At 41.9% G+C, this 24,944-nt stretch overlaps 3 protein-coding genes across 3 annotated transcripts; 1 reads left to right on the forward strand and 2 right to left on the reverse strand.

Annotated features, from left to right (window-relative positions):
* Positions 1 to 1,707: 1,707 nt before the first annotated feature.
* Positions 1,708 to 9,476, reverse strand: LOC139479161 (integumentary mucin A.1-like). The gene is made up of 5 exons (XM_071261945.1): positions 9,462 to 9,476; positions 5,556 to 5,748; positions 3,353 to 3,504; positions 2,523 to 2,614; positions 1,708 to 2,242 (listed from the first exon to the last, which is right to left on the reverse strand). The coding sequence occupies exons 1-5, from the start codon at positions 9,474 to 9,476 to the stop codon at positions 1,708 to 1,710; spliced, it is 987 nt and encodes a 328-aa protein (XP_071118046.1).
* A 5,399-nt stretch (positions 9,477 to 14,875) lies between these two features.
* LOC139479438 (uncharacterized) lies at positions 14,876 to 16,998 on the forward strand. The gene is made up of 3 exons (XM_071262288.1): positions 14,876 to 14,972; positions 15,198 to 15,327; positions 15,519 to 16,998. Exons 1-3 carry the CDS (start codon positions 14,876 to 14,878, stop codon positions 16,996 to 16,998), a joined length of 1,707 nt encoding a protein of 568 aa, XP_071118389.1.
* A 1,738-nt stretch (positions 16,999 to 18,736) lies between these two features.
* On the reverse strand, positions 18,737 to 22,993 carry LOC139479670 (putative defense protein Hdd11-like). The gene is made up of 4 exons (XM_071262515.1): positions 22,807 to 22,993; positions 20,989 to 21,143; positions 19,296 to 19,387; positions 18,737 to 18,983 (listed from the first exon to the last, which is right to left on the reverse strand). Exons 1-4 carry the CDS (start codon positions 22,991 to 22,993, stop codon positions 18,737 to 18,739), a joined length of 681 nt encoding a protein of 226 aa, XP_071118616.1.
* Positions 22,994 to 24,944: the final 1,951 nt, after the last annotated feature.

Genomic DNA, 24,944 nt, shown 5'->3' on the forward strand with positions numbered 1-24,944 from the left:
AAAAGGTGACACTGTTCAAATGAAACTTTATGAAATGAATTATTTAAAGAAATACAGTGTAGCAACAGAACTTTAAAATAGTGATGTTTGATACATATTATTAGGTCATACGGAAGCCCTTGTCATCATCCGTGGAAAGATGAATCTCCATCATTACAGGGATATCATTCTGCAGCCAGTCATCCTTTCTCAGAAGACATCCACAAGTGATACTGTTCTAACAGGACAATGCCAGGCCTCAAACTGCTCGAAAATTCAGGACTTTCGTAACATCAATACACCATCTCAGGCCTCACGTCATCGTCGAGGTGTCGTGTCCAGGCCCGTTTTGACGCCGGAGTAGGTCAGTAACGATACTGGTGCCATTACCGAGGTGCTATGGAAGCGTTCAGAAGCTTTGTTATCAGACTTTCATCATCTGTTGTTTTTGGTGAAAGTGGAATTAAGGATCGCTGACATGTTTGACTAAATATTGTGTAGTCATCCTAAGTGTCATGTTTGGGGTTGAGTTTCAGGTTTGGGTTTGGGTTTAGGTTTGGGTTTGGGGTTTTGGGGTTTTGGTTGGGATGGGGGTTGGGGTTTGGGTTTGGGTTTTGGGGTTTGGGTTTTGGGGTTTGGGTTTGGGTTTGGGTTTGGGTTTGGGGTTGAGTTTGGGGTTTGGGTTGAGTTTGAGGTTTGGGGTTTGGGGTTTGGGTTTGGGTTTGGGTTTGGGTTTGGGGTTGAGTTTGGTGTTTGGGGTTTGGGTTTGGGTTTGGGTTTGGGGTTTGGGGTTGGGGTTGGGGTTGGGTTGGGGGCAGAGTCGCCTAAGGCGACGACACTTGCTACTTTAAATGAATTCAAATAAATAGTTGTGAGTGAATATGGCGTTCACACATTGTACCCACGTGGGGAATTGAACCCGGTTCATCGGCGCGACGAACCAACGCTTTAACCACTATATTACACTGCCCCACATAGTATGTAGATCAATAGAAGGGCTTGGTTGAACTTGTTATGGCCCAGAGTTCGCTTTGCAGAGTTGCGTTCTTAAGGTGTACCAGAAACCTATGATCGAGGTTCGAATTCCGTTTCGCCTGGAATATTTTCTCGGTTTGTAAGCTCCATATCCGTGCTCGTGGATTATGAAGTGGTAAACGTCTAAGATCTTCATTGGTTAGGGCTTTCCTCCCATATCCACCTGGCACGCCGGGACACTATTCCAGAAACATACTTACAAAATGCATAACACACTTTATTCAGTTTGCAACGATACACTGTTTTTCTTTTACAAGGTGGCACGTATATGTACCCTTACATGAACTCTTCTATATACAACCATGATGACATGAAGCAAAGTACTCATGACGGAAAATGACGTGAATAGTTGACGCTGGTGTTACATCGAATGATTAAACTAATGGCGTCAATTGAAGTATTATAAAGTTGAACAGTGAAGACCATAAACTACTTTGGTGTGGATTTGTGGGTGTCTTGTGTTATGATATATAACAACAAAGTTACTTGAACTTATGAAATGGAGTTTGACTCACCATGGAGGATAAGTACAGAATAAACCCCCTTTGCAAATAAGAAATGCCCAATTTGTTATCTAGCGTCTGCCGTCATGCATTGGAAATGGTCTCGAATTAATCTTAACACATTTTCAATATCCTTTCAGTTCAAAGCAATGGTAGAACTTCATATTTTGGGCATATACAAGGTTTACGGTTAAGCGATACGTTGATGCACAGTCTGAAGAAACAACCCTAGGGCAAGAAGCGGCAGTGATGCTGTGGATGTTGTTGAAGAGCTTCGTCCTGGGCATAACGTCGTTGTGGGTATGGGAGGAGGTTCCAACGACCTTGATGTGTCGGTTCCCAGAGTCGCCGCGGTGGGGTAGGTGGTCGTCGGAGGTTGTGTTACTAGCGTAGTTATCTGTGTCGTTGAAGAAGGAGTGGTAGTGGTTGTAGTAGTTGTTGTGGTGGTTGGTGTTGTGGTTGTTGTTGTTGTTGTTGTCGTGGTTGACGTTGTTGTTGTTGTTGTTGTTGTTGGCGTTGTCGTTGTTGTTGGCGTTGTGGTGGTTGTAGTGGTAGTTGTTGTGGTCGGAGTTGTAGTTGTTGTAGTTGTGGTTGTAGTGGTTGTAGTGGTTGTAGTTGTCGTGCTAGTTGATGTGGAAGGTGTCGTCGGTGGACCACTCAGTCTGTAGAGAACGGGCGAAGTGACATTCACCCAATACACGGCTGTGGATTTTACAAACGTGGCTCTGAAACAGTCAATAGCAAGTTTTAATGCCAATACCTTTAACTGAGAGTCTTACTTGACACTTACCATTTTACTAATAAACAAGCAGAAACATGCTCTACAAGGATGTGGGCGCTTGTATGGTCTGCGTAGGTTTAAAACAATTTTTTTCACAACTTTTTTTAATCAAACGTCAAAAAGAACAAAGGAAGCTCTCGAAGGCCCCCAGTTCCTATTCCAGGCATGGGTACAATGTCACATGCTTTGAATATTGCTCCAAGCTGAGTAAACCCTTTTCTTACCTCATTATGACATTGTGATTAAAGTTGTCTGGCGGTGTCCATGACACGATGAGTCTGTCCTTGTCTATTCTGGAGGAATGACTCATGGCGGCCTGGATGGAACAGGGAACAGTACACTTCAGTACACAGTGGACTATACACGCGTACACCATTTCGCTCAGTTATACATGTTCAGAAGCACCATCCAATCATAAACTCACGTTAACATGAACATATCAGAGAGACAATCATTTCTTTCATGGGACAATACATACAACTAAATGATTCTAAATATTTTTCTTTAAAACAAAAGTTCAAAGACCATGTTAGTTACCTTGTACAAACATTTATCTTGTGACTTACGACAGAACAATGAAAATCTTTAATAAGACAGTACAATTCAGACATGTATATGGGTAACGAGACCACCTTCGTGGCCTAGTGGTAGAGCGTCCGCCGGAGAGCGGAAGGTCCGGGGTTCGATCCCCGTTCAAAGATGGTACTTGTTGTTACCCTGTCTGGCGCTCGGCAGTTAGGGGCTAAAACAAGGACTGGTCGGAGTCAGTGTACTGTGGGGTATTCATGTTAAACTGCGGCATGGTATCTCAGTGGACTAGCACTATAAATTGGCATCAGTCCGGACTAGTACAAGCAGCCACACACACACGTGCATGCACGTCGCTATAAAAGTGCAATAATCTTGGACGCGACGTTAAACCCCATTTCACCTCACGTATATGGGTAACGAAGCAACAGAAACTGCCAACTAGTACCACAGTTGCAAGCTGTTCTATATCAAGTCAAGATAACCCCCAATAGACAGCTGGAGATGAGATGTGTAGTCTGTTCACCTTTGTACCAAAGCAGGTGATGATTTTAGCAGGCTTCTGGTCCGGCACGATGCTGAATGTCCCGACCGGCACGGTGGTGTTGGAGCAGGTCAGACACCGGGCCTGCAGGAGGAAGCCACGGAACTTGCTATCGGTCAGCGTCTCAAGTGTAACTGCAGAGTGTACAGATAAAACAAGAACCAAAGAGTTGGGATTAAACCTGCAGCGGGAGGTGAACCATGAAAACAGTAAACTATGACACAATTGGGTAAAAAATTCAATAGGCATTCAAATGAAATCTATACATAATGATATTGCACGTAGAGGTTTTAACATACACTAGGAGGTTAACTACATACTGTGACACTGTACGGACAGCATTCAACAGGCACTCAAATGTTAACTTATTCTATGACATTATACGTACACAATTCAATAGGCACAAGTAGGTTAACTATACTGAGTCAAGTTAAAAACTTCACATTTTTAAAAGTAATCCCATATATGATATACAACAGACAAATGTATCAGAGAAGGTCATTTTTAATCATTCATGTCCAAAGAAGGATTTTAATTAACGGTGGTAACCATAATTTGTTGCAAGCACCTACGGTATTCGGTAATAACATCAACAGTTTAAATCATAAGTCCCAAGCACGAGAATATGATGACACACAAGTTCAGTAGCGTGTATGGCCACCATGTGCGTTGACAACTGCCACACAACGCCTCCGCATGGACCTTGTGATGCTTGTGAACACATGATTGGGAAGACGACGCCATTGTTGCTGCAAAATGGTGCCAAGATCTTGCAAATTCTGTGGTTGGTTCTGGAGAGTGCGCAAACTTCTGCCAAGAGCATCCCAGACGTGTTCGATGGGATTGAGGTCGGGAGACCTTGACGGCCAGACCAAGACGTTGACTCCCGCATTCTGAAGGAAATTTGCTGTGTGGGGTCTGGCATTGTCGTGTTGGAAGATCAAACCGGGTCCATGTGCTGCCATAAAAGGCAGAAATTCTGGTGCCAGTACCTGGTCGCGGAAAGCAACAGCGTTGAGGTTGCCACGGATGACAAGAAGCCTGGAACTTGCATTGCCACAGAAAGCAGCCCACACAATGACGCTTCCGCCTCGAAATCTGTCAACTTCCTGTACACAACACTGGGCGTAACGTTCATGACGGCGCCTCCACACCCTTGCCCTACCATCAGCAAATCGAAGATAAAATCGGGATTCATCACTGAAGACGACATGATTCCAATTCCTCTGAGTCCATCGTAAGTGTCGCTGTGCCCACAATTGACGTTGACGTCTGTGTAATTGAGTCAGAATCGGCCCGCAGTATGGCCGTCGTGCTTGAAGGTGAGCAGTTTGCGCACTCAGTCTACCCCTAAACGATTCATTTCTGGTTGATGTAGCCGTCAAAAATCGGTTACGGAGGTGACGTAAGACAATCTGACGATCCTCTGCATGTGACGTCACACGTGGTCTACCTGGCCGAGGGCGATCAGCGGTGGTACCCGTTTGCTGTAGACGGCTCTGTAAATCATAAACAGTCCGTCGACTACAACCCATCGTCCTTGCGACTTCAGCTACGGACGTTCCCGTCTGCAATATGCCGATGGCACGTTCACGTTGCACATTTGAAAGGCGTGACATGACATGAAAAAGACTTTTTTTTTCTGTGTTTTTTTAAATTTCTTTAATGACTGCAAACAAGTATGGCTGAAAACACGTGCGGTATTATGGCCACGTGACCAGTTGCACGTGAAAAAGCACTTTTGCCACTATAGTGCTGTGCACATGATTTTGATCGATTCACCTGCACAAAAACGGGTGTTATCTGAAAACAATACGTGGCCATTACTGTTTAGATACACAATAGGGGCCCACAAGGATAACTGGTCAAAATGTTAAAATTTTAGGATTGTGAAGTTTTTAATTTGGTTCAGTATATATACTTTGACATTGTCCGGATAGGATGCAATACTACTACCTCTACTGTACTGCTACTATTACTGCTCCTGCTGCTGCTACTACTACTACTACTACTACAGATACTACTACTACTACTACTACTACTACAGCTACTACTACTACTACTACTACTACTACTACTACTACTACTACAGATACTACCACTACTACTACAACTACTACTACTACAGCTACTACTACTGCTACAGCTACTACTACTACAACTATTATTACTACTTCCAACTTACCGTTAAGCTTGTAACCATCGTAGAAGCCCGGGTAGCTCACTGTCAGCTGGTAGGGAGGGGGTGACGTCTGAATGGATCCAGGATGGCCTGTTGGCTCCATGGATCCACATGACTGAGAGCTGGCTCCAAACGGAAAGCCGACAGTTGTGGGAATGAGGAACCACAGCGCACAGAGTACGATAGAAATCATCCTCTGAAATAGGTGGTTTTAGTGTGAATAAATGTCTTGTTTGTTTTTTAAATGTGTTACACTGTTCATTTATCTATGTGCGATGGGGTGGCCTAGTGGATGAAGCGTTCGCTCATCACGCCGAAGACCCGGATTCGAATCCCCTCATGGGTATACCGTAATAAGCCCATTTCTGGTGTCTCCCGCCGTAATAGTCCTGGAACAGTCCCCAAAGCGGCGTAAAACCATAATCGCTCAGTTTCTTTGTGAACTATGGAAGCTTATTTGTACCACATTCCAAACAGAAATACCATCTACGTGATGATACTTTATCTACGTGATGATACTTACATCTACGTTGATGATACTTACATCTACGTGATGATACTTACATCTACGTTGATGATACTTACATCTACGTTGATGATACTTACATCTACGTGATGATACTTTATCTACGTGATGATACTTACATCGACGTTGATGATACTTACATCTACGTGATGATACTTACATCTACGATGATGATACTTACATCTACGATGATGATACTTACATCTACGTTGATGACACTTACATCTACGTGACGATACTTACATCTATGTGATGATACTTACATCTACGTTGATGATACATCTACGTTGATGACACTTACATCTACGATGATGATACTTACATCTACGTGATGATACTTACATCTACGTTGATGATACTTACATCTACGTTGATGACACTTACATCTACGTGATGATACTTTATCTACGTGATGATACTTACATCTACGTTGATGATACTTACATCTACGTTGATGATACATCTACGTTGATGACACTTACATCTACGTGATGATACTTTATCTACGTGATGATACTTACATCTACGTGATGATACTTACATCTACGTTGATGATACTTACCTATACGTTGATGACACTTACATCTACGTGATGATACTTACATCTACGTGATGATACTTACATCTACGTTGATGATACTTACATCTACGTTGATGACACTTACATCTACGTGATGATACTTACATCTACGTGATGATTGTTACATCTAAGTTGATGATACTTACATCTACGTGATGATACTTACATTTACGTAGATGATACTTACATCTACGTTGATGATACTTACATCTACGTGATGACACTTACATCTACGTGATGATACTTACATCTACGTGATGATACTTACATCTACGTTGATGATACTTACATCTACGTTGATGACACTTACATCTACGTAATTCTACTTACATCTACGTGATGATTGTTACATCTAAGTTGATGATACTTACATCTACGATGATGATACTTACATCTACGATGATGATACTTACATCTACGTTGATGACACTTACATCTACGTGATGATACTTACATCTATGTGATGATACTTACATCTACGTTGATGATACATCTACGTTGATGATACTTACTTCTACGATGATGATACTTACATCTACGTTGATGATACTTACATCTACGTGATGATACTTACATCTACGTTGATGATACTTACATCTACGTTGATGACACTTACATCTACGTGATGATACTTTATCTACGTGATGATACTTACATCTACGTTGATGATACTTACATCTACGTTGATGATACATCTACGTTGATGACACTTACATCTACGTGATGATACTTTATCTACGTGATGATACTCACATCTACGTGATGATACTTACATCTACGTTGATGATACTTACATCTACGTTGATGACACTTACATCTACGTTGATGATACTTACATCTACGTTGATGACACTTACATCTACGTTGATGATACTTACATCTACGTTGATGATACATCTACGTTGATGACACTTACATCTACGTGATGCTACTTTATCTACGTAATGATTGCTACATCTAAGTTGATGATACTTACATCTACGTGATGATACTTACATCTACGTGATGATACTTACATCTACGTTGATGATACTTACATCTACGTTGATGACACATCTACGTTGATGACACTTACATCTACGTGATGATACTTACATCTACGTGATGATTGTTACATCTAAGTTGATGATACTTACATCTACGTGATGATACTTACATCTACGTAGAAGATACTTTAGTCTACGTATATGATATTATAACCTACGGAGAAGAAAGTACTCATAATTTAATAATGACCAATTTGTTTGACTTTCAACCCTGACAGGCATTTTTAGGTACTATTTAAACATTAAATTAAGTCTCTTCATTTACATGTGTCGAGGATACTGTCCAAGAACTAGCACCAAGCCAAGTCTAGATTGGTCATGTGATATTTGATCGACTAAATATTTTCTGAGAAGCTGATTTTCTAACTTGGCCTCTCAATAAGTATATGACGGACTGTCAAAGGATCTACATTAATTCAAAACCGCGAACCGAAAAGTTAGGGTGGGGCGTCTGGCAGACGGTGAGAAGAATGAAGCACGCTGCACCCTCTTATAACAGCAAAAAAGAAGAAGAGAGTACAAAATGTTCTGCAAACTGCAAAGTTGACTTCATTTTCAAATTGTTCAAAATTCATTATGATGACGTCACGTTGTTGATGCAGTTGTTTCTGAGCCAGGAGTTCACTGGTCATTCTGAACGTGCATGTAGTGGAAGTAAAACGGACTCAACTATAGGTCATAATTCATCATCTGAAGCACTGAAGGTACTTTTCTGCAGTTTAGTTAAATGAATTGATTTGTGTTTTTATTTTAGTGATGATAGTTTGACAGTTTAAAAAATATCTCATTTTTGTTGTAAAAACAACTAACAACGGAAAACATTAAGACAAACATGCTCCCAAACATTTGAATACATTAAAAGTAATTCAGTAATCACCTTTATCTAAAATATAAATGTGTGTATAAGTTTTATCCAACTGGGGTCGCAACCTCACGCAGGCATTATCGCTGTCTGAGTAACAATAGGCACAATGATAATATCACAGACGTAGATGAAAGTATCTTCAACGTAGGGAATACATTTTTAGAATGTGGCACTAATACGTCTTTATAGTGGACAGTGTAATCTATGCACTATATATCTTTACGTAGCCACATTCATGTCCATACATAATCAATCAACGTCGGGTGGTGGTTTATAAATATGTTTCCTAATAAAGGGTTATAGTGATGGGGGACTATCCCGTCTAGTCGTCATGGCTCAGTACCCAATACTGGTTACACATCGAGCTCGCTTTCCGACAAAGGCATACATCTTTACTCAAGGATGCATTAATACACAAAACATTTCCTACAAATGTTTACTTGCTTATGAATTCTTTACAAAGGTGGACAATGTCTGCTATGACTGATTTAATTCTTCCAGTTCTTACCGGACCAAAATATATGTTTGATAATTTGTTTAAAAAATATTAGATTGTGAAAATAGTGGCAATAGATCAAGAATGTGAAAATCAGCCGGAATAACCTCTGGGAAATAAATAAATGACATCAAAACGAGAAAGAATGTTGATTTTTGTGTTGTTTCAAATTATCAGTGCGGCCGACAACAGATAGTTATGTGCGGGATGGTATATACAAGGAGTTCATCAGCAAATACAGTCCAGTGTTTCAAGCCCTTACCTTGCTCTGTCGATACCTGAAACAAACCCCATAGTTCGGAAACTGTGGGAGATACCTTTCTGAAACAGCGATTCTTGTCAATGTTTATGAATCAACTTAACCTCTGCATACAAAGTACATGGAGCAGTATTTACCTTCTGGAATGCCATCAAGGAACCCAAGTGAACTTCATTTCATATTCAGTTGACAATGGCGCTACGCTGATTGATAACAGATTCATGTGTTGATGTGAGACATTGTGTTGTTTACAACTGTGCACTATGTTTTACGACGCCGTTATTTAGATTTACACAGTATATCTGCCATCCACGACGCACAGGCATGCTGGTGAATATCACACTATATGTGGGGGATTAGCGCCATTGTGTGCAGTTATTTGTCAATTTTCAGAATTTCAACAAATGTTTTATACAGATGAAAAATCATAAGTGAAGTAATCTTTAAATAATTCTACATATCATGACCTGTGTTATCTTACACCGCATCTATATATACGTACACTACGGTATGACAAAGGGTTTTGTCTCTCCAGTAATTTATTATGAAAATATGCCAAATCCATTTGATATTAAACTCATATGTATTTGAACTCAATAACTTACATCAATTGTTTTGTTACACACGTATGAGTATATTCATATATATTGCGTTGAGCTATTTAACTTTGTTAATTCTCGAACATAACCGAGGAGAGCATGAAGCTGCCAATGGTCTAGGAGTTTGCGAGTATGGCTGCACTCGATTGCGAGGCTCCACCCATTGCTTGTCGGAATCACAGAAGGTTAGTATATATTCGGAATAAGAGCCGACTAAGATCCTGTTTGTATGTCAGATACAATATGTCAGATTGGTGCCACTAACTGAAACTGAATATGCAAATTATATATTCAGACCATTGACATCTGTGCCATATATGGAGTGAGCGATTATGCTGTATCAGCTATCCAAGGTTCGTGGTATTAGGATGTATCGACAAGCGGAAAGCTAAATTATTTATTCAACTGCGTGAACTCCGAAAAAAGTAAGCATAATTATCATTGATCATCTAAGTGACGGGCTTAACAGAATTTTATTTGTATACATATACCAATTTCTTTTATCAATTCATGTAAATTTGATATTTCGTTCTACGTGTAATCATTTTTAAAAAAAAGATGATTCGTGAACATTACAATAATACCCAAACAGTAATTAAATATTAACGATATTGTTTAACATGTTCTTTTTATCAAATAATGCGCTCCAAGCTACATATCTAAATACTATATTTTGTCGTTCATGCGCACGTATAGTCTCAATCAAGTAAGATTGTATTGGCTAATATGTAATAGATTAGCAACTTTTTCTGAAAATATGTTTACTTTGTAGATAATGTAATATTGGAAATGACCTATGTAATGTATGCTAAATTTAATTATTATGTCTGAACAAGTTTTCTTTAAGATTGTGATTCCTTATTTTACAATACCAAAGAGTGTTTTGTTTGTGTTGCCCAGATTATGTCTGGTATTCAATATGGCGTTTATGCACTCTTGCTCAAACTCTCCGTGACTGTGGCGTTTCCATTCGGAGCGAGTCATCAGGCTTGTGGTCACATGAAACCCGTTGGGCACCCGGGAGTGGAAAACAAGTCCCCAGCTCCATACAGGGTGCTCGTCAGTCACAACACGTACTACGACGGACATTCTCTCAATGGTTAGAAATGAAAGATCTTTATGTTTTTATGTATTCTTAAATCAATGATGCGAGTAAAACGGATTTTAACGAAGTGAGTCTTTAACGAGAGGATATTTCTGTGTAATTGTGATGGGAAGAGATGAATTCTGACTGATAAATATGAGCTAATAGGGCCATAATGACATCAATACTAATTCGATATATTGACGTGACGTCATTTTGATTGGTATTTACATAACTTCAGTAATGCTGAAATCATTTAATTATAGTTTGTTTATATGAACTCCTTTACCTATAACCACACGGACATTTAGCATTTTATGGATTTAAACGGTTTGTGATGAAGTTGTGTAAACCTATTTTATGAACCTAAGGCTTACAGTAAATTTGCATCCTACGTGTTTATCTATAACCTTGTATTAAGAATTACAACTCTACATATCCCTGTGGAATCATAGAACCATGCTGGCTGTATGTAGATGTACCTCCCTGTATGTAAATGTACCACTCTGTATGTAGATGTACCACACTGTATGTAGATGTACCACCCTGTATGTAGATGTACCACCCTGTATGTAGATGTACCACCCTGTATGTAGATGTACCACACTGCATATAGATGTACCACCCTGTATGTGGATGTACCACCCTGTATGTAGATGTACCACCCTGTATGTAGATGTACCACCCTGTATGTAGATGTACCACCCTGCATGTAGATGAAGATGTACCACTCTGTATGTAGATGAAGATGTACCACACTGTATGTAGATGTACCACCCTGTATGTAGATGTACCACCCTGTATGTAGATGTACCATCCTATATGTAGATCTAATACCCTGTATGTAGATGTACCGCCCTGTATGTAGATGAAGATGAACCAACCTGTATGTAGATGTAGATGTACCACCCTGTATGTAGATGTACCACCCTGTATGAAGATGTACCGCCTGGAATGTAGATGTAGATGAACCAACCTGTATGTAGATGAAGATGTACCAGCCTGTATGTAGATGTACCATCCTGTATGTAGATGTACCACCCTGTATGTAGATGTACCACCCTGTATGTAGATGTAGATGTACCACCCTGTATGTAGATGAAGATGTACCATCTTGTATGTAGATGTTCCATCCTGTATGTAGATGTAGATGAACCAACCTGTATGTAGATGAAGATGTACCACCCTGTATGTAGATGTACCACCCTGTATGTAGATGTACCACCCTGTATGTAGATGTACTACCCTGTATGTAGATGTAGATGAACCACCCTGTATGTAGATGTACCATCCTGTATGTAAATGTACCACCCTGTATGTAGATGTACTACCCTGTATGTAGATGTAGATGAACCACCCTGTATGTAGATGTACCACCCTGTATGTAGATGTAGATGTACCACCCTGCATGTAGATGAAGATGTACTATCGTGTATGTAGATGTTCCATCCTGTATGTAGATGTAGATGAACCAACCTGTATGTAGATGAAGATGTACCACCCTGTATGTAGACGTACCACCCTGTATGTAGATGTACCACCCTGTATGTAGATGTACCATCCTGTATGTAGATGAAGATGTACCACCCTGTATGTAGATGAAGATGTACCATCCTGTATGTAGATGTACCACCCTGTATGTAGATGTACCACCCTGTATGTAGAAGTACTACCCTGTATGTAGATGTACCATCCTGTATGTGGATGTACCACCCTGTATGTAGATGTACCACCCTGTATGTAGATGAAGATGTAACATCCTGTATGTAGATGTACCACCCTGTATGTAGATGTACCAGCCTGTATGTGGATGTACCATCCTGTATGTAGATGTACCATTCTGTATGTGGATGTACCACCCTGTATGTAGATGTACCACCCTGTATGTAGAAGTACTACCCTGTATGTAGATGTACCATCCTGTATGTAGATGAAGATGTACCACCCTGTATGTAGATGAAGATGTACCACGCTGTATGTAGATGTACCACCCTGTATGTAGATGTACCAGCCTGTATGTAGATGAACCACCCTGTATGTAGATGAAGATGTACCACGCTGTATGTAGATGTGCCACCCTGTATGTAGATGTACCACCCTGTATGTAGATGTACCAGCCTGTATGTAGATGAAGATGTACCATCCTGTATGTAGATGTACCACCCTGTATGTAGATGAAGATGTACCATCCTGTATGTAGATGTACCACCCTGTATGTAGATGTACTACCCTGTATGTAGATGTACTACCCTGTATGTAGATGTACCACCCTGTATGTAGATGTACCATCCTGTATGTAGATGTAGATGTACCATCCTGTATGTAGTTGTACCATCCTGTATGTAGATGTAGATGAACCAACCTGTATGTAGATGAAGATGTACCATCCTGTATGTAGATGTACCAGCCTGTATGTAGATGTACCACCCTGTATGTAGATGTAGATGAACCAACCTGTATGTAGATAAAGATGTACCATCCTGTATGTAGATGTAGATGTACCATCCTGTATGTAGATGTAGATATACCATCCTGTATGTAGATGTAGATGTACCATCCTGTATGTAGATGTAGATGTACCATCCTGTATGTAGATGAAGATGTACCATCCTGTATGTAGATGTAGATGTACCATCCTGTATGTAGATGTAGATGTACCATCCTGTATGTAGATGTAGATGTACCATCCTGTATGTAGATGTAGATGTACCATCCTGTATGTAGATGTAGATGTACCATCCTGTATGTAGATGTAGATGTACCATCCTGTATGTAGATGTAGATGTACCATCCTGTATGTAGATGTAGATGTACCATCCTGTATGTAGATGAAGATGTACCATCATGTATGTAGATGTAGATGTACCATCCTGTATGTAGATGTAGATGTACCATGCTGTATGTAGATGTACCACCCTGTATGTAGATGAAGATGTACCATCCTGTATGTAGATGAAGATGTACCATCCTGTATGTAGATGTACCAGCCTGTATGTAGATGTACCACCCTGTATGTAGATGTAGATGAACCAACCTGTATGTAGATGAAGATGTACCACCCTGTATGTAGATGTACCACCCTGTATGTAGATGTACCACCCTGTATGTAGATGTAGATGAACCAACCTGTATGTAGATGAAGATGTACCTTCCTGTATGTAGGTGTACAACCCTGTATGTAGATGTACAACCCTGTATGTAGATGTACCACCCTGTTTGTAGATGCACCAACATGTATGTATATGTACCACCCTGTATGTAGATGTACCACCCTGTATGTAGATGTACCAGCCTGTATGTAGATGAACCACCCTGTATGTAGATGAAGATGTACCATCCTGTATGTAGATGTACCACCCTGTATGTAGATGTACTACCCTGTATGTAGATGTACCACCCTGTATGTAGATGTAGATGAACCATCCTGTATGTAGATGAAGATGTACCATCCTGTATGTAGATGCACCACCCTGTTTGTAGATGCACCAACATGTATGTATATGTACCACCCTGTATGTAGATGTACCACCCTGTATGTAGATGTACCATCCTGTAAGTAGATGTACCACCCTGTATGTAGATGTACCACCTTGTGTGTAGATGTACCACCCTGTATGTAGATGTACCACCCTGTATGTAGATGTACCGCCCTGTATGTAGATGTACCACCCTGTATGTAGATGTACCAGCCTGTATGTAGATGTACCACCCTGTATGTAGATACATGTTGACATAAGCCATACATGGAAGATGACCACACTAGTGGAATGTTTAGTGATGTGCACTAGGGTCGTGCTGCTGCTCTTCCAGTGACTCTGATGTCGGTCGGGACTGATGTCAAGTTCCGGGGTTTCCTGCTCCAGGCGCGATGTCGGACGTGTGCTTACCCAACAGTACCAGTCGGGGTATTCCGCACTATCCGGGGACAACCACCAGCCAGAGTGATGAGCTGCTTCAATACAATTGTCAGTACAGTGTTGACTTCCATACTCGTTGTTCTGTGTAGGACACAATGTGTGAAAGTGAAACTAATGGCCTTAATGAATTGTATATTGTTGGCAATTAATCGTACTGCAGTTATTTAATTGGAAACTCGCTGTGATAGCTCATGAATAAGACTACTTCAATACTCTGCCAATACTATACACATACTCGCAACGTATGACAAGTGCACACATCCTGCATGACAGTTGACATCAGTCCAATGCGCCATGGATACCACTTTCAGGCCGCTGTAACCCAGCTGTCCAAGATCCCCAAGGAACGTGTTGTGGTCACTTGGACACCCCCGGATAATTTTGACAAAGACGTGCACATGAGGTACGCCTAATGCAGAAACTAGTGTCAATGTGAAGTGTGTTACTCGGAAGGAGAACCAGAAGGTTATCTGCAAAACAGATTTCAACGGTTTCGTAAAACTCCTTTACTGCTGGCTTTGTCGTGTATCGCTTATTGATAATTTGCTTTAAACCCATTTATACACTTGTCTTGTGTTTCTGTCTTTTCATCAGAGTCACCTTCGTGGAAACAAGGATGTCGTACTGGGGCAATGTGATATCTGAAACAATCACTAGAAACAACGGTCCACCAACAACAGCGCAATCAACCACAACTGAAGCTATCACAACACAACCAACAACAACTGTAGCTACCACAACACAACTAACCACAACTGAAGCTACCACAACACAACCAACAACAACTGTAGCTACCACAGCACAACCAACAACAACTGTAGCTACCACAACACAACCAACAACAACTGTAGCTACCACAACACAACCAACAACAACTGTAGCTACCACAGCACAACAAACAACAACTGTAGCTACCACAACACAACCTACCACAACTGAAGCTACCACAACACAACCAACAACAACTGTAGCTACCACAACACAACCAACAACAACTGTTACTACCACAGCAAAACCACCACCACCAACAACAACAACAACAACTGTAGCTACCACAACACAACCAGCAACTGTATCTACCACAAAACAACCACCAACAACTGTAACTACCACAACACAACCAACCACAACAACTGTAGCTACCACAACACAACCAACAACAATTGTAGCTACCACAACACAACCAGCAACTGTAGCTACCACAACACAACCAACAACAACTGTAGCTAACACAACACAACCAACAACAACTGTAGCTACCACAACACAACCAACAACAACTGTAGCTACCACAACACAACCAACAACAACAGTAACCATCACAACGCAACCAACAACAACTGTAGCTACCACAGCAAAACCACCACCAACAACAACAACTGTAGCTACCACAACACAACCAACAACTGTATCTACAACAACACAACCAACAACAACTATAACTGCCACAACACAACCAACAACAACAACTGTAGCTACCACAACACAACCAACAACAACAACAACTGTAGTTACCACAACACAACCAACAACAACTGTAGCTACCACAACACAACCAACAACAACTGTAGCTACCACAACACAACCAACAACTGTATCTACAACAACTGTAGCTACCACAGCACAACCAACAACAACTGTTGCTACCACAACACAAACATCAACAACTAAAGTTTCAACAACACAGCCAACACCGACAACTGAACCTACAACAGAACCGACAACAACCACAACACAGCCAACACCTGTAACCGCGACTACAACGTCTTTATCAGCATCGACGTCGACAGAAACCAGTTCACCAACAGCCGCAGGACTTGAATGGATCACAGCCAGGGTATCCGTGAACATCGACCTTGTTACCAGTTCTCTTCCGGGGGAGACGGTAATTCCATCTTCCACACATTCCTCACAGACAAACCACCAGCATGTGGATTCCCCATGGAGAACAATCGCTCCTGTTGTGAGCCCCATGTGTTCGTCTGGTCAAGGGTTTGGGCCAGGAATGTGGGGACCAGTAACTGGTGTTATTGTTGCAGTACACACGAGGTATAACAGTGTACACCTAGTGTGACTTTACATCAGCAAATGATTAAATCAACCAAACACAAGTGGATAGCAAAAGGTTTGAATGAATGAACAGGTTATGTTTGCACTAAAGCAGGTGAAATAAATCATATTTTGTGTGAAACGTTGAACACTATGTGCATTATCCAAATGCTAATGTATATAAAAAGAACTAATAAAGCCATGCTCCCCTTTTGTTTCAATCTAGCAATTATGTAACTGATTGTATTGTATCAGTATTGGGCAACTATTCTGTAAAGGACTGACTAGAATACAATGGAACTGAAGGTCGTGGTAACCGCCTTTTTACACTAACGCACAGGTACAATAAGGCATCAGTCCTCCAGAGAGTAAACATAAGAGACCTAAATGTGTTCTGCAGAGTGCTTTGCAAATTTATCTTATTTCTTGTTGTTTGATGCCACAGTCAGCACTATTACAGCTATATCACGACGGCCTAGATGTAATCGAGTCTGGACCAAACAAGCCAGTGTTTGATTTATTAATGCATAAATATACATCAGCCATAAAACGTTTTGAAAGCTCTTTGAAATATTCGTAGGAAAAACATGCATGATTGTACCTCACAAGTTGTGAAAAGTAGACAGGGCTGGAGCTGCAGGCTTATCGCTTGACATAAAGGGAAAGTTGACTATTGGAAAGTTCAAGTCATCCCACTCGTCATACAGAAATGTTGAGTGTTTTGTGTCACTCTGAATCTTTATGCATAGATCTAAATATTAAAATGATGTGGTAGTTTCTCTGGACTCTAGTTCAGCTGGGTAAATCAGTGGAAGGGAAGTGGCTATTTGACTGTTGTCAGATAATCAATATACCTGAAGCGTTAATTCCCTTGTTTTCATTTTGCCAACCCGAGCAGAAATTCCGATTCATATGCATTGCGAAACAGATCAGTAAGGAGGGAGCACAGCTGGTGCCCATGGGGATGCATTCTTCCTGTAAAATGTCTTATCCTCAAATTTCACATAATGTTGGAGCGTTCGCTCGTCACGCCGAAGACCCGGGTTCAATTCCCGACATGGGTACAATGTGTGAAGCCCATTTCTGGTTCCCCTGCCGTGATATTGATGGAATATTGCTAAAAGCGTCCTAAAACTATACTCACTCACTCACGTAGATGTTATCAATGAGGAAGTCCAGCATTTCACATATTCTCGGTGAACTTCAGTTGACTTTGCTTTCGTTTTTGACAAATTGTTCTGAACTGACAACATCTATACGTTTAGTAAAACAAAATGTCCAGTGGATCAAGGAATGAAACGTTTCCTGAAATTCGTCGTGTGACATTGTGAAAAATCAATTTTTTGACATAATTGAACTGTGTTCGTTTCTGAGTATGCAAAACTTGAAGCAAATCCTTTGACCTATTGAAAATCCAAATGGTATAAATTCCACTTGTCTCAAATACTTTCTTTGAATATAAAGAAAGTCCTTCCTTGATTATGTTAAGGATTATGCTAAGTCTTTGAGATGGATATTATTGTTATGAAGATGTTTATTGATTTTAAAACACGTCTAATGCATCATTGTATTTATTGCCAAAAGGTACATAATATTCAGTGCATCAAGCAGGTGCCAGTACGTCAAGATGTCTGAAAGAAAACCAACTATAAAATGACAGTAAAACGTCAGTTACATTATATATGACATTACTCTATCTTCTTGTTTGAAACTCAGTTAGATCCAGCTGGGTCTTCGCTTTGTTCAGTATATGCTACGTGTATTTAGAATAGAAGACAACAGTACGTGAGGAGCCCGAGTGTCGGGCCTAGTGCTGTAGCAGCAGGGGAGGGCGAGGCTGACGTGCTACATGGAGTTGGTGGCGGTCGGGTCGTCCCGGGGAGGGTCGGCCGGGGACGTATAGCGGCTGCGGGTGTGGAACCACCAGCTGCTAACGGCACTGACTTGGCGTTCATTGTCTGGGAAACAACATTACCCCACCACCGTGTGCTATCTTGAACAAACGTCGCTCTGAAAATGACACAGCAAGATAATAGATATAATATTTGACAAATTTTATCAAAGTTTCTTTCTAATGCAAAAATGTGTATTGATTGACACGAATTGTTCATTGTATGTAAGAAATACTAGACAAAACGTGCCTTTTTTATGTGTCGATGCCAATGTATGTTTGTTTATTTGTTGTTTAACGCCACACAAGGCAATATTTCAGCTTTATCACAGCGGTTTGTCGAAGCCTTTGACCCTCAGCGATATCACTTATTGTGATGGCCGTTGTTGATAATGCAAATGTTGGTTGTAAGGGAAGTCCTACACCCTCACCGCATGATAACGACGTCTGCGAAGCCAGCAGGCGGCGTCCATGTGAAAGTGACACTTGTCTTGGGATTTGTGGTTGATGATGTAATGACTGCCTGGAAGCAGAAAAGTTAATTCATAATTGTTGGAACTCAAGTACAACATGAGCAGATGTAAGACCTACACCCATACACCTACAGCTGTGACATGGTCCTCTGACTATGGGCAGGTGTCAGAACTACGCCCATACACCTGCAGCTGTGACCTGTACCCTGACCGCGTGGGCGGGTAGAAGAACTACACCCATACACCTGCAGCTGAGGCCTGTCCCCTGACTACATGGGCAGGTGGAAGAACTACGCCCATACACCTGCAGCTGTGACCTGTCCCCTGACTACATGGGCTGGTGTAAGAACTTCAACCATGCACCTGCAGCTGTGACCTGTCCCCTGACTACATGGGCTGGTGTAAGAACTACACTCATGCACCTGCAGCTGTGACCTGTCCCCTGACTACATGGGCTGGTGTAAGAACTACACCCATGCACCTGCAGCTGTGACCTTTCCCCTGACTACATGGGCTGGTGTAAGAACTACACCCATACACCTGCAGCTGTGACCTGTCGCCTGACTACATGGGCTGGTGTAAGAACTACACCCATGCACCTGCAGCTGTGACCTTTCCCCTGACTACATGGGCTGGTGTAAGAACTACACCCATGCACCTGCAGCTGTGACCTTTCCCCTGACTACATGGGCTGGTGTAAGAACTACGCCCATACACCTGCAGCTGTGACCTGTCCTCTGACTACATGGGCAGGTGGAAGAACTACACCCATACACCTGCAGCTGCCCGCTGACTTCGAAGAATGGCAAGTGAAATAACTACAAACAAAGGTTTCAAGTTTTACACCTAGTTTCGTCCAGGGACATCCGCTAAACGGAGAGATTTCAACAAAACATATCTCCCATTTAATGTGATGATTATGTAGCTCAGGTGACTGAAAACAGAAATATAACATTTATAAGAAATCGTACTTTTAAACAAAACAAATACTGCTTCCTCAACACAGCCTTCAACTGGGTGGCTATGACAGTGGTTTGATATTGAGAATGTTCTCAGAGCGTAGTTTTAGTGCGACGATTTTACATATTTTTCGTAATTTTTAGTTAAACACGTGCCTGGAGATATTTGCGTTACTGATAATGAGAGTGAGTGATTAGTTTTAGCACTGATTTTAGCACTATTCCGAGTTTGTCACGTTGGGGAGCATCAAGATGGGCTTCACACACAATATCAAAGAATCGGACCGGGCCTTCGTTGTGGCGAGTGCTGTAACCCACAGCATAAGGAACGGGTAATGTGTATGGACCAATACACTTGCAGCTAAAACACAAGAAACAACAAGAAGGGAGGAAGTGGGGTTAAGTAATTCTACCAATAGAAATGTGTACTTGTAGGCAAAAGTAACATTAGATTACCAAAGTCGGTAGGTGAAGTCCTAAATATGCCGGCTATATCACGGCGCCCTGTAAGAAATTGAGTCTAGAACCCGATAAACCAATGGTTCATATCATGAGCAAACGTCCCACTGGGGCACAACGACACTCAATGAACCAAGTCAGAAAGTCTGTCCATCCGACCCTTTCGTCTTCTCAAGCTGGGCACGCTGCTGGGGACCATGAATATGCAGGAAAAGAGGACGTTACGCATTTACCATTGTCTCAAAACAGCCGAGTATCTCGCTGGGGGATTGGCCGGCAGGAATGGTGAATGTCCCAACAGGCATCGTCAGGTTTGCACAGGTGAGACATCTAGCTTGTAGAAGGAACTCCGTGAATGTGGTCGAGGCATCCGTAGACGAAAGTACCACTGAAATGATAACATCGTTAAATATATGATGGCGACATACTAATGCCATGGCGGTGGTTAACATGAGAATCTGAGAGAGTCAGCGTCAGCAATATTATGCTATATCAACTATGTCAGCCAAGTCCCAGAGCCTGACTGACGATACACATTTCAGTCGGCTCGTAGGACATTGGGTATTGGGGAACTCTTCTGATCAGAGATTATAGGTATTGAGGACCTGTTCTGATCAGAGATTATGAGGTATTGGAGAACTGTTCTGATCAGAGATTATGAGGTATTGGGGAACTGTTCTGATAAGAGATTATGAGGTATTGGGGAACTGTCCTGACCAGAGATTATGAGGTATTTGGGGACCTGTTCTGATCAGAGATTATGAGGTGTTTGGGGACCTGTTCTGATCAGAGACTATGAGGTATTGGGGACCTGTTCAGATCAGAGATTATGAGGTATTGGGGAACTGTCCTGACCAGAGATTATGAGGTGTTTGGGACCTGTTCCGATCAGAGATTATGAGGTATTGGGGAACTGTCCTGACCAGAGATTATGAGGTGTTGGGGACCTGTTCTGATTAGAGATAATGAGGTATTGGGGAACTGTCCTGACCATAATCCCCACAAGGAGACAGTCACGAGGCATTGGGGACCTGTTTTGATCAGAATCCCTTAACTGGAAGACACGTATGAAATTCTGGGGATCTACTCTGACCACGAATCCTCACAGGGAGACAAGCTGCAGCTATTGGGGACCTACTTTTACCAGAAGGAGACACGCGTGTTGGACTGGATACTGACTCTGACCACGAATCCTCACAGGGAGACAAGCTGCAGCTATTGGGGACCTACTTTTACCAGAAGGAGACACGCGTGTTGGACTGGATACTGACTCTGACCACGAATCCTCACAGGGAGACAAGCTGCAGCTATTGGGGACCTACTTTTACCAGAAAGAGACACGCATGTTAGACTGGATACTGACTCTCACCACGAATCCCCACAGGGAGACAAGCTGCAGCTATTGGGGACCTACTTTTACCAGAAGGAGACACGCGTGTTGGACTGGATACTGACTCTGACCACGAATCCTCACAGGGAGACAAGCTGCAGCTATTGGGGACCTACTTTTACCAGAAGGAGACACGCGTGTTAGACTGGATACTGACTCTGACCACGAATCCCCACAGGGAGACAAGCTGCAGCTATTGGGGGCCTACTTTTACCAGAAGGAGACACGCGTGTTAGACTGGATACTGACTCTGACCACGAATCCTCACAGGGAGACAAGCATGAGGAAGTGGAGATTTAGTCTTTCCACGAACCCCCTCAGCGAGACAAGCAGCAGGTACTCGGTGCCTACTCTGATCAGAATCCAGATAAGGAGAAACGCATGAGGTACTGGGGACCTACACTGACCACAAATCTATACAAAGTAGAAACACTAAGTATTTACAGTAGCAATGTGTTCATTCTTACATCAGTTGGTGTGAAGCATTTTGTGGTGTAACCACGATTGCTGAAATTATAAGTATGATACTTCTGCTCTTGCATCTAACAAGGCTCTCCTATTTGTACTGCCTCTACGAACGCGTCTGTTACCATGTCACCATTGCAATCTAATTTTAATGACCATTACTAGAAAACAGTTGGAGTGTTTTTTGAAGCCACACCATCAACGGGTACGCCATCTTCATACTCCGTGGTTGATACCGTGACACGGTAGGGTGGTAGGGAGGTCTGCTCGGTCGCCGTCAGGCCAGCTGGCACCATATTTTCACAACTTCTCAGGTCGAACACATTTGCTCTCGTGCTGAGGACGAGGACGCTGATTCCGAACATAATTATACAAGGCTTCATCTGAGATAGAAATAAATATCAAATTTGAAGATTAATTTGTGGCACTGGGAACCGAATCAACGCAGAGTTAGTAAAACTGCATCAATGTATACATATAATTAGGGACAAAGTGCAACGTTTGATACATTGAAACAGTATGACGATGACGTGGGCATGATGAGTACATATTTCATGTAAATATGTTTAGATATATTTCTAGACTGCCGACCTAAAGAGAGTATACATTGTTGAATTGTAAACAGGTTCTAAATCATTATCTAAAGGAATCTGAACATACTCTCACTATTCTAAGACTATTTTGAAAAAAAAGTTCTTGAATTTTGTGTAAAACAGTTCTTTGCTGATAGGTAAAGATAAAAATGGTAGGGGATGGTAGGGGGTTTGTGGTTGGGAGGCACGAGTCCTCATCATCCGTGGACATTTGTGTGGATGTCATGACGTTATTATGTTTGATGTGACACCACTAGCTTGTCACGTTGTAATCGACCCTGTTCGCAAATTGAGTTACAATGCTGTAAGTCTGGCACAGGATAGTCATTGGTACACACCACCATATCATAAAACATAAATCAAGTGATTATAACTCGTAAAGACAAATGTGTCACTAGTGAGGTGTACGGGATTGTACGAGCTGAACGTTCGACAAGCCCATTCAGCTCATACAATCCCGTAAACCCTTTAGTGATAAATGCATCTCATATGATACGTTGGGGGCACTGGTGGCCGATTTGACTGAGGCGCCGGGATTTACTGTGCAGGGTTGTGTCGTGAGGTGAGGTGAGGTGAAATGGGGTTTAAAGTTGCGTTCAAGATTATTGCACTTATATAGCGACGTGCATGCACGTGTTCGTGTGTGGCTGCTTGTACTCGTCTGGACTAATTATATTGTGCTAGCAGTTTCACATTAATATCCGACTCAGACACAGTATATTGATTTCGAGTTTTAGCCCCTTAATGCCGAGCACCATGCAGGGAAACAACAAGTACCATATTTTAACGTCTTTTAGTACGACGTGTCCAATCATAGTGTCAGGAACCTCTAACATTTGGTGATTTCAGTCCCATCATAGTGTCAGGACCCTGTAACATTGTGTGATTTCAGTCCCATCATAGTGTCAGGACCCTGTAGCATTGGGTGATTTCAGTCCCATCATAGTGTCAGGACCCTGTAGCATTGTGTGATTTCAGTCCCATCATAGTGTCAGGACACCTGTAGCATTGGGGGTTTTCAGTCCCATCATAGAGTCAGGACCCTGTAACATTGGGTGATTTCAGTCCCATCATAGCTTCATAGCCCTGCAGCATTGGGTGATTTCAGTCCAATCATAGAGACATTGCCCTGTAGCATTGGGTGATTTCAGTCCCATCATAGAGTCAGGACCCTGTAACATTGTGTGAATTCAGTCCCATCATAGTGTCAGGACACCTGTAGCATTGGGGGTTTTCAGTCCCATCATAGAGTCAGGACCCTGTAACATTGGGTGATTTCAGTCCCATCATAGTGTCAGTATCATGTAGCATTGGATGATTTCAGTCCCATCATAGCTTCATAGCCCTACAGCATTGGGTGATTTCAGTCCAATCATAGTGCCAGACCCTCTAACATTTGGTGATTTCAGTCCGATCATAGTGTCAGTATCATGTAGCATTGGATGATTTCAGTCCCATCATAGCTTCATAGCCCTACAGCATTGGGTGATTTCAGTCCAATCAAAGTGCCAGACCCTCTAACATTTGGTGATTTCAGTCCCATCATAGTGTCAGTATCATGTAGCATTGGATGATTTCAGTCCCATCATAGCTTCATAGCCCTGCAGCATTGGGTGATTTCAGTCCAATCATAGTGCCAGACCCTCTAACATTTGGTGATTTCAGTCCGATCATAGAGTCAGGACCCTGTAGCATTGTGTGATTCAGTCCCATCATAGTGTCAGGACACCTGTAGCATTGG

This window comes from Haliotis cracherodii, unplaced genomic scaffold (assembly GCF_022045235.1).
Source record: "Haliotis cracherodii isolate W230 unplaced genomic scaffold, xgHalCrac1.p SCAF_4, whole genome shotgun sequence".
Taxonomy (NCBI): domain Eukaryota; kingdom Metazoa; phylum Mollusca; class Gastropoda; order Lepetellida; family Haliotidae; genus Haliotis; species Haliotis cracherodii.

What these genes read in the sequence shown, in the direction of transcription:
- LOC139479670 (XM_071262515.1), bottom strand. Translation starts at nt 22,993, where the DNA reads ATGAAGCCTTGTATAATTATGTTCGGAATCAGCGTCCTCGTCCTCAGC. An exon ending in TCGGCTGTTTTGAGACAATG is followed by an intron (nt 19,388 to 20,988) that starts GTAAATGCGTAA and finishes TTCTGCTTCCAG; the next exon opens with GCAGTCATTACATCATCAAC. An exon ending in GCAGACGTCGTTATCATGCG is followed by an intron (nt 18,984 to 19,295) that starts GTGAGGGTGTAG and finishes TGTCATTTTCAG; the next exon opens with AGCGACGTTTGTTCAAGATA.
- LOC139479161 (XM_071261945.1), bottom strand. An exon ending in CGATGGTTACAAGCTTAACG is followed by an intron (nt 3,505 to 5,555) that starts GTAAGTTGGAAG and finishes TACACTCTGCAG; the next exon opens with TTACACTTGAGACGCTGACC. An exon ending in TCACCTGCTTTGGTACAAAG is followed by an intron (nt 2,615 to 3,352) that starts GTGAACAGACTA and finishes TGTTCCATCCAG; the next exon opens with GCCGCCATGAGTCATTCCTC.
- LOC139479438 (XM_071262288.1), top strand. Translation starts at nt 14,876, where the DNA reads ATGTCGGACGTGTGCTTACCCAACAGTACCAGTCGGGGTATTCCGCAC. An exon ending in TGAGCTGCTTCAATACAATT is followed by an intron (nt 14,973 to 15,197) that starts GTCAGTACAGTG and finishes CCTGCATGACAG; the next exon opens with TTGACATCAGTCCAATGCGC. An exon ending in GACAAAGACGTGCACATGAG is followed by an intron (nt 15,328 to 15,518) that starts GTACGCCTAATG and finishes TCTTTTCATCAG; the next exon opens with AGTCACCTTCGTGGAAACAA.